The sequence below is a fragment of the Stegodyphus dumicola genome, chromosome 2, assembly GCF_044657685.1.
Source record: "Stegodyphus dumicola isolate Sdum_Otavi_A_Nest chromosome 2, ASM4465768v1".
Classification (NCBI taxonomy): Eukaryota; Metazoa; Arthropoda; class Arachnida; order Araneae; family Eresidae; genus Stegodyphus; species Stegodyphus dumicola.
Window position 1 is genome coordinate 247,657,310 of NC_140769.1, and position 21,225 is coordinate 247,678,534.

Below are 21,225 nucleotides of genomic sequence, written 5' to 3' on the forward strand. Positions count from 1 at the left end.
ATTACGATCGTGATTTTAGCTAATAAGCACTTAGAAGAAACAATTTCCCTGCTAAAGTGCAGAATCGTCCACTTATTTGTTTAGCGCTTTTTACAAGAGTAAGAAGAATTGGATTTTTGTCAATTTTCTTTGACTTTTTAAGTGAAAATAGGTCGATGTGTACATAAATAAAGTCAAGAGTGTGCGCAATGCCATTTTGTGCAATTCTGGGATTTTTTTTAAGTAAAAATAGGTCGACGTGCACATGGATACCGTGTATGTGCAATTCTTAAAAACGCGGCAAGAAGTTTGCGATTGTGCATTTTCTCCCAATTTCACACCTAATCTTCGTCATGATTAAGCATTTTTGTTCCATAAAAGTTCTAGTATAAGCGTTATTCGGCTAGCAGATTGTTGGAAAAAAATGTTGAGAAAAAAAAAAAAACATGTCTTTACTTCGTGAAAACAAAATGGCGTCCAAAACAAAACTAGCAGGTTGCTGTAGCAGGGTTGGTCGCCAAAAATCGCCAAGTTACCATAATGTAAAGGTTCATCCAAAAATCAATTGATCAATGGTATGAACAATTTATACGTGGAGATGAACCGCCGCACAAGAGGAACAGATATCTGCGAGCTGGTATGAGAATTAAAGTAATAGTTGAAGGTTTTGAAAATCGAGAAATAATGGAATACCTGAAAGGTGTGGCGCATAATTTTGCAATGGATTAGTATAATAATAGTTCTGTGATGTGATCTTATTTATCTCTAATCTTATTTATGTGTAATCTTATTTATCTGTAATTATATTTGTCTGCAATATAATATAACTACTTTGTAACCATATGTTTATTTACCATTTGTGTATTTTGCCTTTTTGATGCTGTTTTGCGAACTAAATAAATAAAAAAACTCTCCCTCATGTCCTGGGGCCTTGACGTTGGCGAGGGAGCTTCTCACTAATCTGGGACACAAACAAAAATCTAGAACACTTTCACACATATACACACATATATTTATTTCAAATATGCATGCAAACAATCGCTAATTCAATAAACAAAAATCAGTCATATTACTTATTTATATAACTTCATATTTATTCTAAAAATAAATAAAAATACGAAAAAATATGGCGTCGAACTGCCCCGGAGTCGAAACGTTGGCGTCGAACCGTCAGCGTCGAAACCACCTGCTTCGCCAGAAACATACATTAATAAGTGATCTTTACTTAATGTGTTTCACAAACAATAATCACTTAACACATGGACTGTATTCCTTCATTTTTATTTCATTACACTAATTATAAATAAGATGTCAGCGATGCGAAATAATTGATACAAAATAATCGAGCCATTCTACATGGCTGTCACAAACACAATTCTATCAATCAAGTATCATGTTGCCACACATAAAGTTCAAAACTAAAGGAAGAAAAACAAAAGAAATTTACGCTGTTTGCAATAATAAAATGAAGCAAACGATACTCACATAAACATACATTAATGCAAATTCTGCATTATTTAATTTCTTTAAATATAATACAGGGCGATACTATTTTGTGGCAACAATTTGAAAAGTGATAAAGTGATTCGCTGTTTGTTTTGATACTAATAGCCCTTCAGGGCTAACCGCTTTGGGCTTAAAATGTGGATCAGAATTATGTTTTACAGCTAGGTCTCTTTATCAGATCTTTTACAATCTTGTTAATCTTTGTGAGCTGTAGCACATCCAATAATTAAAAATTAACCCACTTTTTTAGAAACGTCTTTCCTGCTGTTTCCTTCTTTAATACTGGTGTGCTTAGCGGGTGTACCCTTACGTTTGGCTAACATGCAGGTAAGAGTTTTATTATATTTTAGTTTTAGTATAAAATTATTTGTCTAACATTTTTTTAAGTTGAATTTATGTAATATTCTTTCCGACAACAACTATGTTAAGAGGTTAAATATACTGACAACAACTATGTTAAGAGGTTAACTATACTGAAGAATTAAAAAAAGTTACATTCCGTTGTCAAAATTTGATAAGCAAAATTCGGAATAGTAGTTTCATTGAGCATTATATTCCAGACCTTCGGTAAGTAGTGTATAATTTCAAAGCTGGATCACGTATGGCTCTTCTTGATTTATTAATTTAAAAATGATATCCGCTTCACAGTTTATTCTTTATATCAAAAGTACACATGAAAATCGACTAGGAGAAGAAGAAACCAATATGTATCAAATCTATTTTAATATGAAGTTGCAAATTTGCGCTATAAATGCAGTTTTATTTGTTTATATGTTATTATTGGCATTAGAATTTTTATTTTGTTTGTTTTCAAAAATAAAAACCAACAAGATATCCAGCATATTAATTAATAAATTAATTACCAAAATATCTATTTCCATTAAAAATTTCAATTTCGTCATTTACATATATTTTCATGTAGAAACATTTAATGGAAGGTCTCAATAACAATGGAATTAGTTAAATACAGATGTTTAAATAAAATAAAAACTTAAAATAGGCAAATATCAAAACCCTAACCTTAACCATGATTATATTTTTTTCTTATCTTCCTCTTTAAAAATAAATTAATAAATCAATAAGTGTGTGTTTATCTTGATGTTATACTGCACATTTTCATGGCCAGAAATAGGCGTATGTAAGCAACAGCTTGGTAATTATTACGTTTGTTTTTGGAAAATAAACAACAAGAACTAGTTTTTGAAATTGCTCGAATAAACACTGGAATAAAACTTGACCTTAATTGGGCCATTTATTTTAAAACTGGTCTTTAAATGCCAAAGAGAAGGAAAAAAATTAATAACTGGTTGCTTCTGATAGAATTGGTAATTTTGGAATAATTCTTAGAATCATGAATTCATTTTTTTTAAAATCCAATGGAAGCGGATGACTAACTATTCCTTATAGATTACATGAATTGTTCTTTTTATCAACCTTCAGCAGATGAAAAGATACATTGCCGCTCTCTAATTCTAAGAAAACGAGAAAAAACGAATTGGCATCTTGGTAAAAAAATGTGTCCTTGATTCGTTCGTATTTTCCAGACAAATTGTAGACTGACATGTTAAATGTTCAACCAGCCCTTTCAAGCAATACGAACAATTAAATTTCGTAACTGTTTTCGACGATGAAGGAACAGATAAAGGATTAAAATTTATGATAAATAATATATGTGATCAGTTTCGGAAAACATATCTCTAAGAACTTCTGAACTTCAAAAACCAAGTACTTTTGATTTTTTCTCAAAAACTAGACTTATGTTTACTAAAAGGAAAAGAAGGTATTTTCAAAGTTTTCATGAAAATTAAAAATTATTTCAAATATTCTCTTAATATAAAACAGAAATCCATGACATCTTTTTCTCTTTGCTACTGCCGAATAACACATGTCCAAATTCGCTTCTATTTCAAAAGCATCGTTTTCGTCTGATTATGCAATGCATTTCAAAACTCAAGTGGAAGGGTATAAAAATTGCTCTTACTGTCTTTTGTAATTATGTCAATTAATTTTCCAAAAAAGTGAACGTCTTTAAAAATACGAAAATTTAATAAATCACATAACAAGAAAAATGCTCTTTGTAATCAATAAACAGAAGAAAGAACTAGAACTTTAAGAAATTTTCACTCTTATTATTAATACTAGTCACTTAGCAAAAGCGCTGGGCATTTACGAAACAATTTATTTATTTTCTTGCTTGGGCGAAATACATTACAGAATTATCGTTAGTATTACAGAATGCATTAAATCATTCCGTGGTGTTAGGATTATTTTAGATTTTGGTATATCACTCGACGAGTGTCTGTTCAAGGGAAGGGATACCTTGGTGAAGAGCTTTTTAAGGGAGACTGGCTCGTATTCACGTTGCAAATGGACAAAATTATGAAAATTCACATATAGCCCGCCCGTTCGCCCGGTTTGGAACTAGTTGGAGCTACCAATATTTAGCGATTCCACCTCTTACCCGCTGGTGAACACATATCCATGAGGCACGCTTTACTAACTATAATACGATGAGCGAATGTAAGCGACGAGCATTCATGAGGTACGGTTTATGAAGTTCCCGAATTCATGAGGCCCAATTTACAAAGTGTGATACGATGAGCGAATGCAAGCGATGAGCATTCATGAGGTACATATCATGAAGCTCCTTAATTCATAAGGAACGATTTCCAAAATATAATACGATGGTCGAGCGTAAGCTATGAACATCCATGCGGTACGATTCATGAAGTTCCCGAACTCGCGAGGTACGATTTACAAACTATAAGCGAATGTAGCGATGAGCATTCATGAGGTACGATTCATGAGTTAAGATTTACAAACTGTAATACGATGAGCGAATGTAAGCGATGATCATTCATGAGATGCGATTCATGAGTTAAGATTTACGAACTGTAATAGGATGAGAGAAAGTCAGGGATGAGCATTCATGAGGTAAGATTCATGAGTTAAGATTTACAAACTGTAATACGATGAACGAATGTAAGGAATGAGCAATCATGAGGTACGATTCATGAGCTAAGATATACAGACTATAATACGATGAGCATTCAATGAGGGTCCCGAATTCATGAGGTACTATTTACGAACTCTAACACGATAAACGAATGTAAGCGATGAGCATTTAAGAGATACGATAGATATTCTTACTGTGAAATTTACTAAATAAATAATCTGAAAGTGTAGTGTCTTTAAGATATCCAGTGAACTTCACAACTGTCACAGAAAATGCCCCAAATTATGTAAGTATTGCTTAAACAGTGGATGTGGTTCTGGAGATATTTTTATGAGAATTTTTAGTAATCAAACAATCATGCGTTCCATACTTGTACCCAGAAAGCTCACAACGTCCACAAAAAGAATTCTTTATGATACAAGTTTTGGTTTATGATACATAAATTCTTTATGATACAAGTTTTGGTTTATGATACATAAATTCTTTATGATACAAGTTTTGGTTTATGATACATAAATTCTTTATGATACAAGTTTCGGTTTATGATACATAAATTCTTTATGATACAAGTTTCGGTTTATGATACATAAATTCTTTATGATACAAGTTTCGGTTTATGATACATAAATTCTTTATGATACAAGTTTCGGTTTATGATACATAAATTCTTTATGATACAAGTTTCGGTTTATGATACATAAATTCTTTATGATACAAGTTTCGGTTACCATTTCGACTGTGTCCCTTGCTTCGAAAAATGGACAATGAAATTTTACTCTAAAATAAAACAAAATTTATTTTAAAATACTACAAAATTTTAAGCGAATTAGCTGGAGAAAAATACTATGGAATGAAAAAATATGAAAGAAGGATTAAGAATAAATGAAAATATTTTGACAAACAGAAATTAAGTTATTTCAAATTATGCTATAAATTTTAGAAGCGTGTTTAGGATGTGTTATGTTACAACTGTGCAACTAAACAATTCTCCGAGTATAAAACTGAAATAGAATGAAATGACCAAGAGTTTTCTCATTAAAAAAAAAAATCATGTTTCTTTCTCTATTTGGTTGGGAGTAAATGAAAGATATGTTTAGAGAACAAGTGTGGTGAATTTTCTTATGGTAACCAGCTTTTCTGTGATGAATAGCATGAAAATTAGCTTCACATTTTAATATTTATGCTAACATAGGTACACATCGGTGTTAAAAGTCATAGATAGTTACAACCTGTAAGGCGACCACCTGCGCAGAAATCCGATATGGTTTGAATCGTGGGTGATAATCTTTCGGTGATCTTTCTTCACTTGTCTACACATTATAATGTATAGGACTTGAATAAAACGTTATTAAACGTGTTAGTTAGTTTAAATACTAAGTCACCTTACTAGAAAATGCCTCATACTGTAAATTTCCCCAAACAATATGTCTTCTACAGTACAGTCTCTGAGTTTGTATGGTTTCCTTTGGCATAACCTTTAGCATAAATTTGAATAATAACTTTAGCATAATTCCTTTAGCATAAATCCTTTAGCTCAAATTCCTTTAGCATCCTTTAGCACAAATTCCTTTAGCATAAATTTGAATAATAACGCATTATTCAAATTTTTGTTATCTTTCCTGAACTCCTCAACTTCCCCTCGTATTTCCTCGCCAGGATGTAAATTTAAAATTAAGTTAAGTGAGTATTTAAACGGGTGAATCTCGGAGTTTATTCAGAGCCTGTCTTGGCCAGTGCAAGTTTTGTTTCTGACATTGCATTCACGTTGATACGCCTCTTGGCCATTTTAAATAATTATCACGCCTGTTAGGTTTGTCGAGTCAACCTAGTTTAGCCTTAACTTACGTGTTAATCTAGCACTGTTCTTTTTTAGACTCGAATTCATTTGTGTAATAGCGTTTAAGTTCCACCGCAGGTTGACGGTGTTATTGTAAAGTACGAAGTATGTGCCTTCTATTCATAGTTGAAATTAATAAAGGTTTTTTTCCCCTTCTTCTGTGCAAGATGTCGCCAAATATCATTAATAGGATATAGATTAGTTTATGTGGCCTATGAGAGCTAGCTCACACAAGTTTATTCCCTATTAACCGCTCAGCACAAGTAAGATGCAATTAAAAAAGTGATTGAAATTGTTATAAACTTAACCCCTCGTAACAATTTAAAAGCATTTCTTTCTTATGCGGTTACACTGATCACCAAATCTCTCCGACATACTGACGATTCCGTGATCGACTTCGTATGATGACATAGTAAATGTTTCAAGATTTCCAACTCCCAACTTACTAATGTCGTTGCATTATCGCAAGATTGGTAGTCAATAAGTCTGATAATCATAAATAACTATAAATTCTGCAAATTATCTGGATCAACAAATTGCATTTATTTCTGGATTCTTACATATAGATTTCATGAATTAATATGAGGCATTCTTTTAAATGTTAGAGTGAAATCGTTTGAAAATTTAATGTTCAAATTTTCACATTCTTCCACAACCTTCTAGATCAAAGGTAAAAAAAAAAAAGTTGCGATTTTTTTTCTTTACTGTTTCTCTTTACTTCATTGTACGAATTAAAGAAAATATTGTAATCGCGAAAACGTTTGGGTGTCCTCTTTCAACGCAAATATCAATTTTTACCGCTCTCGAATACATTTGGACGATTTCTTGCGTGACAGCTGTACTTACGAACATAATAGCTGACCTTTTTTCCCAAAACTGATTGTAAAATGGATCTGAAATGGATTCAGAAGGGATTTTTTTTTCCTTGACGTCTATACGTACGTACATATCTATGTATCTCGCATAACTCAAAAATGATTAGCTTTATAATTTTCAAATTTTGTATACGAGACTGCTATAACATCTAGTTGAGCACCTCCCTTTTTATTGCAATCGGCAGCGTCAAACATATATTTGCATATATATTTACTTATCCTCTCACTCGGTTCGATGAGCTCTGTTTTTATTTTTATATGTTGGTATAGCTTACATTATTTGCTTTAAAAGTTTCGGTTAGGTTTTTTTATGCCATTAATAAAAATGCATGTAATAGTTTTAGATTTATTAACAGTTTAAAAATATAAGTGGAGCTAAGCCTAATGGGGCTCGAATTTGATCATTTTTGAATCTATTTTGTAATACAGTGAATTAAGTCAGTTGGTGGGCCAATATCAGTGTTGCTCTGCCGAGTGGAACCGGAAAGTAACTTTAAATTTTAATGCACAGAAAATTTTGTCTTTCCACCCGTTGGCCGAAATGATTATTTTGGCGTAGAAAGTGTACTTGCCGTTGAGGGAGAGCGGAATTTATTGAATGAGAAATATACCTCCAATGAAACTCGAGGAAATATGTTTAAACAAAATGCAGCAAAACATGTGTATAATTTAATAGACCGGTACAAAAAGTCCGATTGTTGTTGATGTTAATATTTTATTATTAATATTTGACTGAATTTCTTTCTTGCATTTTACTTGTGTGTTGAGGGAGAGCGGAATTTATTGAATGAGAAATATACCTCCAATGAAACTCGAGGAAATAAGTTTAAACAAAATGCAGCAAAACATGTGTATAATTTAATAGACCGGTACAAAAAGTCCGATTGTTGTTGATGTTAATATTTTATTATTAATATTTGACTGAATTTCTTTCTTGCATTTTACTTGTGATATCATCACATAGCGGAAAATATTACTTTTTGGTGGTCTTGTCTGATAGGAAGTCCTGCAAAAGTAGCGCAATTAGCATTTTAAACGGCCTTACCACTTTTCTATTATCTACATATGTAAAGAAGAAAGTTTGTTTGTTTGTCCTCTAATAATTCAGTCATTACTATAGCTATCGTCACCAAACTTTCTACAGTTCTTTTCTGAGTTTTGGAAAAGGTCGACGTCAACTCCCCCCCCCCACAAAACAAATAGCTAAAATCAGAGATATTAATTAAAAATTCGGAAAACAATCATTTTCGCTCTCATTTTTTCCGACTGGCAACAGTCTCGCAAGCTGGAAATGAAAATTTGCCTTATTTTAAAAGTTGTTGCCACTGATCGCTTTCAAATTCTAGAATTTGTTAATAAAAATGTCTAAGTTTTACGATGAAATAAAAATAGCATCGCCAAAGATTAAATACATTATTCCCGATTCAAAAAAATTCGTGGGAAGCCATTTCGAGAATTCTCATCTTCGTACGACTTTAATCAGCCGAGGTATTAATTAAAAACTCCGAAAACATTAATTTTCACACTCATTTTTCCGAGTGACAACAGTGTCACGCGTTAGAGACACAAATGCTTTATTCCGAAAAGTGTTGCAACTGCTCGCTTTCAAATCGTACAGTTTGTTAATAAAAAATTTGCAAGTTTTATGAAATCTGTATGAGGAAGAATGTTTGTTTGTTTGTGTGTTTGTTCGCGTTATTGATTTCTGATTAATTATGATCAATGTTTTGTAACATTTAACTGACTAAAATTGTATATAAGTGAAATATTGGATGGAACTTGAGCTTTTACTACCATTTGATTAGAAAGACGAAAATCAAAAAGCTGCGAGCTATTGTTGCTGATATAATAAGAGAGAATAAGCTTAGTTTTCTACCAAATTTTTTATGTGGGTTCTATATCGCATCAGATTGAAAAATGTATGAATATGAATCTTATTTTTTGCATCCTTAGCGAAGGATTACAGCGGTATCGTTCGCTCTGCTGTTAAATACATTACTCTCAATGAAAACTTCCATCAAGTACTTCCGCTAGTAGAAAATAAAAGAGAAATATGATATAAGAAATGTTAACACTAATTTAACTACGGTGAAAAATATTTCTTGTTTATCTTGAAATCCTGTTTACCTCCTAGGAACTAATTAACGCAAAAGCAAGAATTAAAATAAATGTTAATGTTTGAAACGTAGAGCAGATAACCTTATCAGGTTCAATGTTTCTTCTAACCTTCTTCGGAAACATACAATGACCTGACTAGAACAGAGAGCTTACTAAAGCTATGTTCACTAATTGTAGTAAGTAGACAGGATACAGACGAAGGGTATACAAAACCCTTTATTTTTTTTTCTTTATATACAATGACTTCCGTACTTCGGAATACAATGACCCTCCACTCGGGGTCTAACTTAAAAGATATCAAAATAAAACTAAACTCTAATTTAACTTTAGAATAAGATTGGCCTTATAATAACAGGAAGCGTATGTAGCACAGAGACTGTGAACACTACAATACGTTTAATTTATCAAGAGGATTAAAACCTCTGGCCTGGAAGGCAAAGTAGCAACTGCGTAACTTCTAAGATAAGCGGCCTGCTTCCTCTCTTCTGCTTGGCAAAAAGGCCACACTTAAATACTTGGCGTTCGCCAGACAATTTTGCATAAACTCCTTCACGCTTATAATTCTGGCCGGAAGTAGAAAATAAGAAGTGATAGTAAAGATTTAAAATAAAATAAACGTTAGTAAAACTTAAGATCCTTACAACCTTTGATCATTAATATTGTTGATAACATTCATAGCCAACATCATTTCCAACTGTTGAAGTTATAATAAAATAATTCCTAATTTAAACATCTGAACAATGAATTCACGTGGCTGTTTTAAGGGTGTGTCAGTTGCACGTGTTTTGAAAGCTCTATATGCATGTATAATTGCAGTATGAGTAATGTCTAAATTTTAATGAATTTGTATACAAAACTACCTTTTTAAAGAGCTTTGGTAAATTTTTATTCATGGTATTGATTAATTATTTAGTTAATATAATTTAATTTTTCACTCTATGAAAATCGCAAATTTTCCACCTTCAACCAAAATTATCATAAATGTAACCTTTTTAACGTTGTTTTACTCATTATTCTCTAATTGTAATATACATTTTGATTGTAATAGATTTAATAAAACTCGCTAACTTTTTCTGCTTTCATTCTTCTTTAGCACCTTGTCGGCTTTAATTTGCTCATCCCGCTTAAGTAAGGCCCAAGATTTAAAATTAAAAAATTTTATGTGGACAACACATGACTTCCTTGTACGACCTAGTAAATTATTTCTTGCTGCATTTCATTTAAGCTTATTTCCTCGTATTTCATTAGAGGTATATTTTTGATTCAATTTATTCAGTTCTCATTTCGCGACAACGCAACAACTCGTTAAATTTCAAAACATCTTTATTAAAAATCGTAAAGCACAGAAAATCATAAAACACCCAATACAGTTAAAAGATGTTAAAAAACTTTTTTACAATCAAAATTACAGTTTCTAAGTAAAAACAAGTAATTCGGCCAGCGAGCATAAAAGCAGTTTTTTCGGTGCACAAAATTGAAAGTTTACTTTTGGTTCCACTCAGCAAAAAGACTCTGAAGTTAGTGCATAAACTGACTTAACTCACTTTTCTATTAAGAGTTTCAAATGCAAACAAATGGCAGCTTTTTTAGGCTTAGTACCACTTAATCAACTTACCACTTAAATTGTTGATATTTCTACAACTACTGCATGCAGAATAATTAAATACATAGAAACCTTAACCGGAACATGCGAACTACATATTTCAATCACTTTTAAGCAAAAAATACACAATTTGCCAGCATGTAAGAGTAAAAAACTGAGCTCACTGAGGCGACTAACAGAGTGGATATGTATATGTATCTCCGTTTGGTACGGCCAACTGTAACCAAAAGGGGAGATGCACAACTATATGTTATAATGTATATAAATAAAAGCTTATTGTATGGAAACCTTTTTTTTAATCGTATATTATTTTCTGTTTTTTGGTTCCAATAACACGCTATCAAAGATGAAATTTTTAGTCATTATTAAAGCTCAAGCAATTAATTATTAGAAAATCTTGAAATAAAGAGAATTACCTGATAGTCCTGCAGAAAATAAAAAAAAGCTCTTTGAATATTCACTTTCGGAAATTATCTGTAATAACAACTTAACTAGCATTTCTCTTGAAGCTAAAATGAGAAAACGAATATCGTCTATTCGTCATTAAATGCTCGAAAATGGAAAACTTTGCCTTTAAATACATCAAAATAGGAAACTCTAAATGCTCCCCTTGTCTACTTCAGACTGCAACACACTTTCTTTAAAAGTAGAAAAATTCTTCGCGATTAAAATACTTCCTTCTTACAAGGAAGTGCGAAAAACGAAGCTATTGCCAATTTATTGAGCTAAGGTTCTTGTTTATATTCCAAATTACAATCCTGCATTGCTTATAGCTTTCACAAAGTAAGCCGTTTTAAAATAATATGCACAGTTTAATAATATTTCGTTACTTTTGTGTAACACCTTGTGTGTTCTGTAACACCGTGTTGTGTAATGTTATTAAAAGCTAACATAGCGGGTTAAATAATTTATTTGCATTACATAGCGGGTTAACAACATTAACATAGCGGGTTAAATAATTTATTTGCTGTATCGAATTAAGGTAGTTGTAATACATAAAATACTTATATACAATGAGCATAAATAATAAAAGAATATTCTAATGACATACATTTGCATCGTACGTACAGACGTGAAGGAAAAAAAATCTTATCTGAATCCATTTTACAATCCTTTTTTGGTAAAAACAGTCTTTTATTCAGTCCGCACGCTCAGATGTTACGCAAAAACATCATTCAAATGCTTTCGAGAGCGGTTGAAATGGATGTTTTTCTTGAAATACGATATTAGAAATTTCTCACGATTCTAATACTTCCTTTATTAAGGAAGTAAAAAGAGAGATAATTAAATACATACCAAATTCAATTAATATTAAAGAGATAAAATTTTGAGAGTTAACTTTTTAAAAATTACTCGTGCGATTTTTACGAAACTTGACACTTTGAATAATTTGAATCGTGGAATCATAATATGGAATAAAAATAGACATGTCATTTCAGAAAAAGTTCGATTATGTGTCAGAATACTTACGTTAGAACAATACTATATGTAAATCTAATATATATCCTAAGTCGCGCTTTTGAGACATGGAAAATGCAAGTTAAATTTTGTCAATCGGCCCAGTAGAATGGGAGTTTTTTTTTTTTTTTTTTTTCATGTAATGATTTGTGAGAGTTTTGTACACAGATGTTTCAATTTTTTTGTTTATATTCAAGCTGTATATTTCTTTTTTGCATGGTTCACTTTTACATCAATTTTTACTGCATTTGCATACGGAAGATAAAAATTTTTCGCAGACTTAGGTAGGTTAGCAACTGCCGCTGTTAACAACGGCCAATGAAAGTCGTGATATGTTGCACATAACGTAACTAAGCAAAATGTTTTATTACTTCAAAATAAAAAATATTTTTTTAAAATCTGAAATGTTTAAGATTTTAAATTACGTCCAAAGGGCGTTTTTTTTAACGTTTTGTGTGTTACCTTTCTTTATTAAATATCATGTTCTTCGCACTTAAACCATAAAATTCAGTTCAACAGCAATATCGCAAAATAATTTTTAAATGAGCATATCTTTAGAACTTTCGATACACAGTCTCGCGCGCTGGAGATAAAAATGCTTTTTCTGTACAACGTTACCATTGCTCGCTTTGAAATCCTTGAGTTTGTTACTAAAAAATTCGTTAAATTTTTACAAATTTTATGAAATTGATCATAAAACAAATTCCAAATTTCAAATGTGTACTTCCATAATGCCCATATTCACAGTAAGATTACGTTATTCAAAACTGAATACCTTCTAAGTACCGTTGTTTTATCATAAGGCGAGAAACATACATACATTTATGCAGATTCTTCGTTATTTAATTTCCTCAAATATAATGCAGGACTCTAACATTTTGTGGCAACAGTCTGAAAAGTGAAAAGGACATTTGTAGTGAACCAACGCAAAATCGCAAAACGAAAACAATAGTCCCTCAGAGACAAAGCCTCTTTGGACTAAAAAAAACGCAAATTTAGAGGAAATAGCTGACGATTTTATTCCCACTTTGCTACTCGAACAGTACTACTGTAGCATCATATTTTACGCATCGTCAAGCGCAGAGATAAGTATGCCATTACACTTAGCGGAAATTATACGTAATCCTTATAATTGTTTCCCACAACTGGAATGTATCACCTTAAACCTTATAAGTAGTACATGGTCGGTTACTGACTCATTTGCTCTTCAATAAGCGAAGCGTTTGTTTGTTAACTTATTTAAGGGATGATAGATTCACCGAGTTGCGCTTTATCCTTGACCTTCGAAACCTGTACGATTTAAGTTTACGTTGTTACATAATGTTGATATCTATTAGTCATTAACTTCGGGAATAAAAATTTTCCTGGGAATTCACTTGAAGTAAACATTCTTGTAGCACGCTTAAAAGGCGGTCACGCGTATTCATATTGCAATCAAGTTTTAATAGATTTTCATTAAAACATAAACATTTAATTTTGGTATTTTTACTTCCTTGTACGGAAGAACTGCAATAGAGAAAAATTGCCGGATTTTAACAAATTTCAACGAATATATCCATTTTTACCATTCCCAGAAACTTTTTGCGACGTCTGAACGAGCGGACAGAATAACGAATCCTTTTTTTAGTCCAAAGGGATTTGAATCCCGAAAGACTATTTGTTTCGTTTTGCGATTTTGCGTCGGACTCAAAAACGTCGGTTCACTTTTCAAACTGTTGCCACAAAATGTTAGAGTCCTGCATTATATTTGAAGAAATTAAATAATGAAAAATCTGAAACATTTCAGATTTTAAATTACGTCCAAAGGGGCGTTTTTTAACATTTTGTGTGTTACCTTTCTTTATTAAATATCATGTTCCTCGCACTTAAACCATAAGATCCAGTGCAACAGCAATATCGCAAAATAGTTTTAAAACGAGTATATCTTTAGAATTTCCGATACAGAGACTCACGCGCTGGAGATAAAAATGTTTTTTCTGCACAACGTTGCCATTGCTCGCTTTGAAATCCTTGAGTTTGTTAATCAAAAATTCGTCAAAGTTTTAAAAAATAGGAAATCGATCATAAAACAAATTTCAAATTTCAAATTTGGTCTTCCACATGCTCATATTCGTTGGAGGATTACGTTATTCAAAATTCGATGACTCTATGTACCGTTATTTTATGACAATGTGAGAAATATACATACATTTACGCAGATTTTCATTATTTAATTTCTTCAAATATAATGCAGGACTCTAACATTTTATGGCAACAGTTTGAAAAGTGAACCGACATTTATCCGTCCGACGCAAAATGCCAAAACGAAACTAATAGTCCTTCGGAATTCAAATCCCTTTGGACTAAAAACTGATTTGCGACAAATAGAGAAATGTTTAAATACTGTTCCTGTACTTATATTTACTAAGTGTTATCATATTAGTACTTATTTTACTAAGTGTTATCATATTAGTACCTGTACTTATATTTACTAAGTGAAAAAAATAAAATTATAAAGAATATGACTCCTGTACGACAAAAATTGACAGGGTTATTTAATTTCAATATTTGCAATTTTTGATGTCCTTTTCAACCTATACCTGTTTGTCCTCGAAATCGACAGAGTGTTAACCAAATTCTACGCAAAACGTAAGGTATGTTGTTTTGTCTAATTTTATAATTTTATAGCAGTTCATTTAAAGGTAAAATAGATCTTGTGTTTAATACTATGATTTCACATATATTCAATAATGTAATGTTGAAAATGTTTCACAAGAACAAGAATTAGATGGTCTGAGTGCCATACCTTGATGTAAAACTATTTTCTTTAACCGAAAATGTTAAGCATACTTAGCAGATTGTCTTAATATATTAAGAAAATGCTAGAATATACATATAAGGGGATTTTCGGTAGAATACCTTAAGGGAGGGGAGTGCATTTTTTTTTTTATTATTATTCTGTAACTTCATTTAAACCAAGAGTTCTCTACCGAAGGAAGGAGAATTCTTTCCTGAGAAAGGAATTATATGATTTCAATGGTAGATTGGTAGGTTCAAATAAACAAAAAATTACAGCAGAGACAAGCCACGACCTGGTTGACATCATCTGACATCATCATGTTGAAGAAATTAAGGCATCATCTGCCTTAAAACTCCTAAAGAAATTAAGACATCATATGAATGCAGCCAGACCAACAGAAAATTTTATTTTATATCTTTATTACACATAAGAACAATTTATATACTATTTAGGTTAAAGTAAGACACCAAAAAACGATTATTGGAGGTGCTAAGCCAGCAGAATCAGAGTAATATTCGTAAATTTGTGAAACCCGTTTCGAAGGCTTAAATATAGTACCTTCTTCTTGAGTTGCAGAAGCGAAAATGACGAAAGAGAAGCATGTGTTCAGGCAGTAACCTTCTCATTCGTTATTTGCACTTCTGCAGCTGAAGAACATCTGAATTTAGACATTCAAAACTAGTCATTCAATACCCTCAGTAAATGACGAGAAGCTTAAGAATTATGCAATGGCTTGAAAAAACTGCATTTTGAGATTGAACGCAGATTTCAGTGTCATTCATACAGAACTAGATATTTTTACCCTGGCTTTCAACGTAAATTATAAAGCAGTGCGGTCATATTTTCAGCTTAAATTAACTGATTTGCAATCTAAAATCTAACACTCATCTCAAGCAGTTGTTTCTAAATATGCCAAAGTTTGAGTTTTACAAATCATTATCGAAAGTAAGTTTTCCAAATTTAATATCTCACGCCCAGAAAATCAGTGCTATGTTCGCTTCATCATATATATTTGAACAGGTGTTTTTCAACTATAAACCTTAGAAAGAATTATTTTAGAAGTAGACTGACAAATGAGCATTTAGCCTCGTTCCTTAGAATCAGTACATCTCACTTCGAACCTCAATATAAGGAACTTTCAAAAATGAAATCGCAATTGCATTCATCTCATGAACACATTTAACTTGTAATACTTGCATATTGTTTTTAAAATTTTAGGAAAGCTTATCTTGGCCCGCCAAACCTTTTTCTTTCGATTTTTGGCCCGCGACCGAAAAGATTTGCCCATCTCTGCACTATACCATCTGGGCGGCTACTTGGACTATTATTGTTCATGTTACTTTATCATGCAAGATTATTTTATTTTTAATAGCTAAAGTAAGGTACATGTTCCTTTTTTTAGCCCACGATGTTCATCGCGGCGCGGAGGCAATATTCCGCTAGTCTTTGGTAAGAACCTTGGGCTCCATGACAGTGAGACTTTGCTCAGTTCCGTCCCCAATCTTCAAACAGAGCAACCCAATGACACGGGTCCTAGGGTCTCCCACTCTCTGTTCCCTTACCATCAACCTCTCGAGAGAACTTTCGGCTCCCCGCATATTTAGAGTGCTCCCATGCTGCACAGACAATATACATTCACAAACATCTACGCCTTCTGTGGCATTTAAATTCGGGCTCTTCGGTAAAGCAGTCAGAGACACTAACCCCTATTCCGGTTGGGGGACACAAGGTAGATAAATTCGGTAACTCAGTTACCAAATTTATACTCACTAACCTAATTCTCATTAAGATCATGTGTTCGATAAAATTTGAGCAGTGTCAAAGTTCTAGCCTTGGTCGAAATAGTGGATTTCATTTGCTTCCTTTAAACTTACTTTCAGATTATTTTGCGTATGGTGAGAACCATCACTGCCAAATCGTCAACTTTCAGTCATGAAATCCTGATTTATTTTTGTCCGAATATATTATTATTGTTCAAATGTATTCTAAACTCTTATTCTGCAGTCAAACAAGTGAATGGACTAAAGCGTTCTGACAGCGTATATTAATTCACAAAATATTTCTTTTCCTGTACGTCCTCCTGCGACAATTGGTTACTTAACTGAGCGGTTTACTATATTGTTACGAAATGTACAAGCGCGGTGAGATGGCTTTCCCGCAAAGCAGTTTTAGGATTACCATAAAAGAGAAGGCAGTGTTGCCATATTTGGCGAGAAATCGCCCATTTGGCGACAAAATTGACGATAAGCCATGAACTGATGGAGAACCTTCTGGAACGAATTCTTACCGGTTTAGCCCAGAATGTTCTCGAACACAAACCGAAAGCTATATAAACCCTGCTGGTCCGCAGTCAGTCAGCAGTATTAAGAGTGTGTCACGTCTAGCGAGTCAGTCCGTGCGGAGTCGATCGAGTTGACAGCCGGGCAGCGAGTGCACCGAAGTCTGTTAGTGTATCGCGGCTAGTGCATTGTCGAGACAGCGTCTTGAGCTCCGGGAACGACTGAACCGAAGAGTCGGGAGCTGTGGTCGTGTGTCGTCGTGTGCATCGCGAGTTGTAGCGTGGAGAGTCTCGAGAGTACGTGGAGTTCCAAGAACGACCAAGCAGAGTCGGGAGCTGCACTGTGGAAAGCAGAGTCGGGTGCTTTTCAGGAAGCTGTCTCCACCGTGATAGCCTGATAACCTGAAGGCTGTGTCGCTGATCGTGTCAGCGTGTTTATAGTAGTTCATCGACGACTGTAAAACGTGTTTTGGAGCTGTCCTGACAATAATGGCTAATAAAGTGTGTTTCGATACTTCATCAAGTGCAGTCGTTATTCACTCCAAATTCACACGAACCCCGTACGAACGTAACATCTGGTGTCAGAAAAGAAAAACGCAACAATATACTGCTCCATTCTTTCTCATTTAAAAATAATCACGATATTTGTAATTGAGAAAGAATAGAGTTCCCATTTTGTTTTCTGTCAATATTTTTTTGAATAATTTAAACTATCTGCGAGATTAATGCGATAATCTCCACACAGCTAATGTAAACCAAACAATTACTTCTATTTTCGAATATAAGCTGATAAGTGGAAACCGAAAGGTAGTATTTTACTGCAAAAATGCAATCAAACTGAAAACATGTGTATAAGCCGAATTTAAATCTTCCTTGAAATCCAACTCTGTGTATTGCCAAAAGTGCGAATGACTGTTTGTCTAACTTACTTAGATCAAACGAGTTAAGGTGAATACTTCAACTTCCATTCAAAAAATCGGGTTAAGAGCAAGGCCAGTAGACAAACAAGTTCCAGGCTCGTTAATATGCTGATATTAGTTATATACAGAAGTGGGAGAAATGAAGACATAAAAAGGGGGAGGAAGAAGTTGCTTTGAAGCAGACTAGAAGAAGTCAGTGACTTCGTACAAGAGTAAACCTTGAGTGACACTACCATAAGAGAGAAATAGCACTTTTGGCAACAACGTGGTGAATTTTTCTTTGTTTCTTAGTAGCTGCAACTATTTTCAGTCAGTCACAAGATCATTTCTCTTCAATTTCGCCGTCGCTTTTATGAGTAAAAAACAATTTTCAATCCTGCTATTTGTGAAAATGACCTAAAAAAATCTGATGTGTACACCACATGACTTCCTTGTACGGAATATTAAATTATACGCATTTTTTCTTGCATTTCACTTAAACTTATTAGATTGAATTAAACCTACTTCGCCGACAGCGCATAAACCACAATAGAATAAATGCATTCTTTAAAATTCACTTTGTTTACCATAGCGACAATCTGGCGCTAGGTTTACTTAACAGTATTATATTTCGTTCATATTATAACTCAGAATGCACAAAATTGATATCATTTAAAGAATTATCTAATCGTTGCCACATGTTCTATTCAAATACTATAATAAAGCTAGAACGATGTATAAAAGAAATTAAGCAAACAAAACAAAAAAGAAACAGTTTTTCACAGACGATTGAGTATTTCTCATTCAATTAATTCAGTTTTCACTTCGCGACAAGTCAAAAGTACATAAAAACTCAAAATATTTGTATTAAAAATTACGAAGTAAATCTTAAACGCTTATTTCCTCGAAAAAATTCCAGAAAGGATTAAGCATGATTTAAATAATAAATGAAGGCGTTATCTTTGTTGTTGCGAAGCTAAGTTTCTTTAGATAGGCAACAAATCCGCTATCCTGCTGCTTCAAATGTAAACAAGAGCAATGGCCGCCATCGAAAACATTATTAGGCTTAGCGGCACTTAAACAATTTTAAAATTGTTGATGATTCTAAAAATATTGCATACAGATTTACTAAAGGCATAAAAACTTAACCGGAAGATAAGAACAACATAATTGAATCAATTTTAAAGCAAAAAATGTTCAATTTACAAACATATAAGAATAAAGAAACTGAGATCACTGATCCGGGTAACAGAGTGGATATATATATAAATATATTTATATACGTTTGGTGCGGCCGATTGCAACCAAAAGACGAGGTGCACATCTACATCTTATAGCAGTCCTATATACAAAATTCCAACGTTCTGAGACTAATCGTTTTTGAGTTATGCGAGATACGTACGTACGCACGTACGTACGTTCGTACAGACGCCACGAAAAATTCTCTTCAGAATTCATTTTAAAGCAGTTTTATAATTTTTTTTGGAGGAAAAGAGTGTTTTATTCTGTCCTTACGTATATATATTATGGATATACATCGTTAAATTGCATTTGAAAGAGGTCAAAATGGGATATTTTCGTTGAAATATGCTGCCTGAAACTTTTCGCGATTACAATACTTCCTTTTTACTTCGTACAAGGAAGTAAAAAATGTATGAGCTGTCTAATAGTTTTAAACTAAATATTTTTACATTTGCCGACTTTATTACCGATTTGTAGTGCTAACGAAGATGATATTACGCACGACTGGTGATGATAACCCCCCCCCCGAATTTTGATGGACAGCACCCCAAGAGGACAGGTCCGAGGGTCTCCCACCCCTCTTTCCCTACCACAACCTCTTGAGAGAACTTTCGGCTCGCCGCATATTCAGAGTGCTCCCATGTCGCACGGACACTACACATTTACAAGCATCCTTCTCCGGGATTCAAACCCGGGCCCTTGGGAACGGTAGTCAGTGACACTAACTATTATACCGGTTTGGCGGCGATAATGGTGTTTATGGTGAAACAGAGGTTGACGATATTCATCCTGAATTATCTCAAACACTTTGGAGAGATGCAAAAAAACTCCGTGTCACCGATAGTAAGAAATCTGATTAATGTATATTACAATTAAATAGAGTAAAAGTAATATTTCTTCATTTATTTAGCCTATAAGTTTATCCTTACTGTGGCTAAATAATTTGTAAATCAGTTTGAACTGGTGTATATGTCGATTTCGAAACTTCAGTCATGAAAAGCTTGCTAATAAATTTGCTCTTAAACAGAGAAACATACGATAATCATTTGTCACCATTCCCGTCTACAGATAGAAGTAGAGTTCTTTAAATATGAAACTCTTCAACAGGTTCATAAATTAGGAGAGGAGATGAAGCAATTTTTAAGTTACGGTTATTTCTTAAGATAAGAAGCTAGCTTTAAAATGCCATTTATTTTCTTTCTCGATTTATAAGATACACGGATAACACAACTCTTTCTAAAATGTAATACAAAGAAAGCAGACGATGTTTCCTTTAAAAGGCGATGTTAAAAATACGTATAATATAAGATTAACATTTTTAACTCTTACACAACTAGAATGATTCAGTGAGGATGCATATGTAGTTAAAATATACAGGAGATTTTGTAAGATAGTTTATCCCTTCTTGCTACTTGCCTTCTTGCCATAATTTGGAAGCTTTCGATCAGCAATCGGCAGATCCGGAATTCGCTTTTCGGCCAGAGCATTTCACATTTTTTATGCTTCCTGCTTCAACAAATCTTAAAATTATCACCTAAAATGTAAAAAGCAAACAAATCAAAACTATACAAAACATCATAACATTGCATAAAAAAGAAGTGAAATCAGTTGCAATCAAATATTCGTACAAATTTACAACAAGATGTTTAAATTATATATGCTTAGATTTGTTTTAAGAACCCTATTCGTACTTAT

General features: G+C 33.0%; 1 protein-coding gene across 1 annotated transcript in view; it reads left to right on the top strand.

Moving 5' to 3' along the window:
* LOC118187530 (equilibrative nucleobase transporter 1-like) overlaps positions 1-21,225 on the top strand; it is a 321,014-nt gene that overhangs the window by 116,289 nt on the left and 183,500 nt on the right. Inside the window, exon 5 of the mRNA XM_085811987.1 lies at positions 1,736-1,812. Coding sequence (XP_085668113.1) covers positions 1,736-1,812 — 77 coding nt within the window. The remainder of the gene's footprint in view (positions 1-1,735; positions 1,813-21,225) is intronic.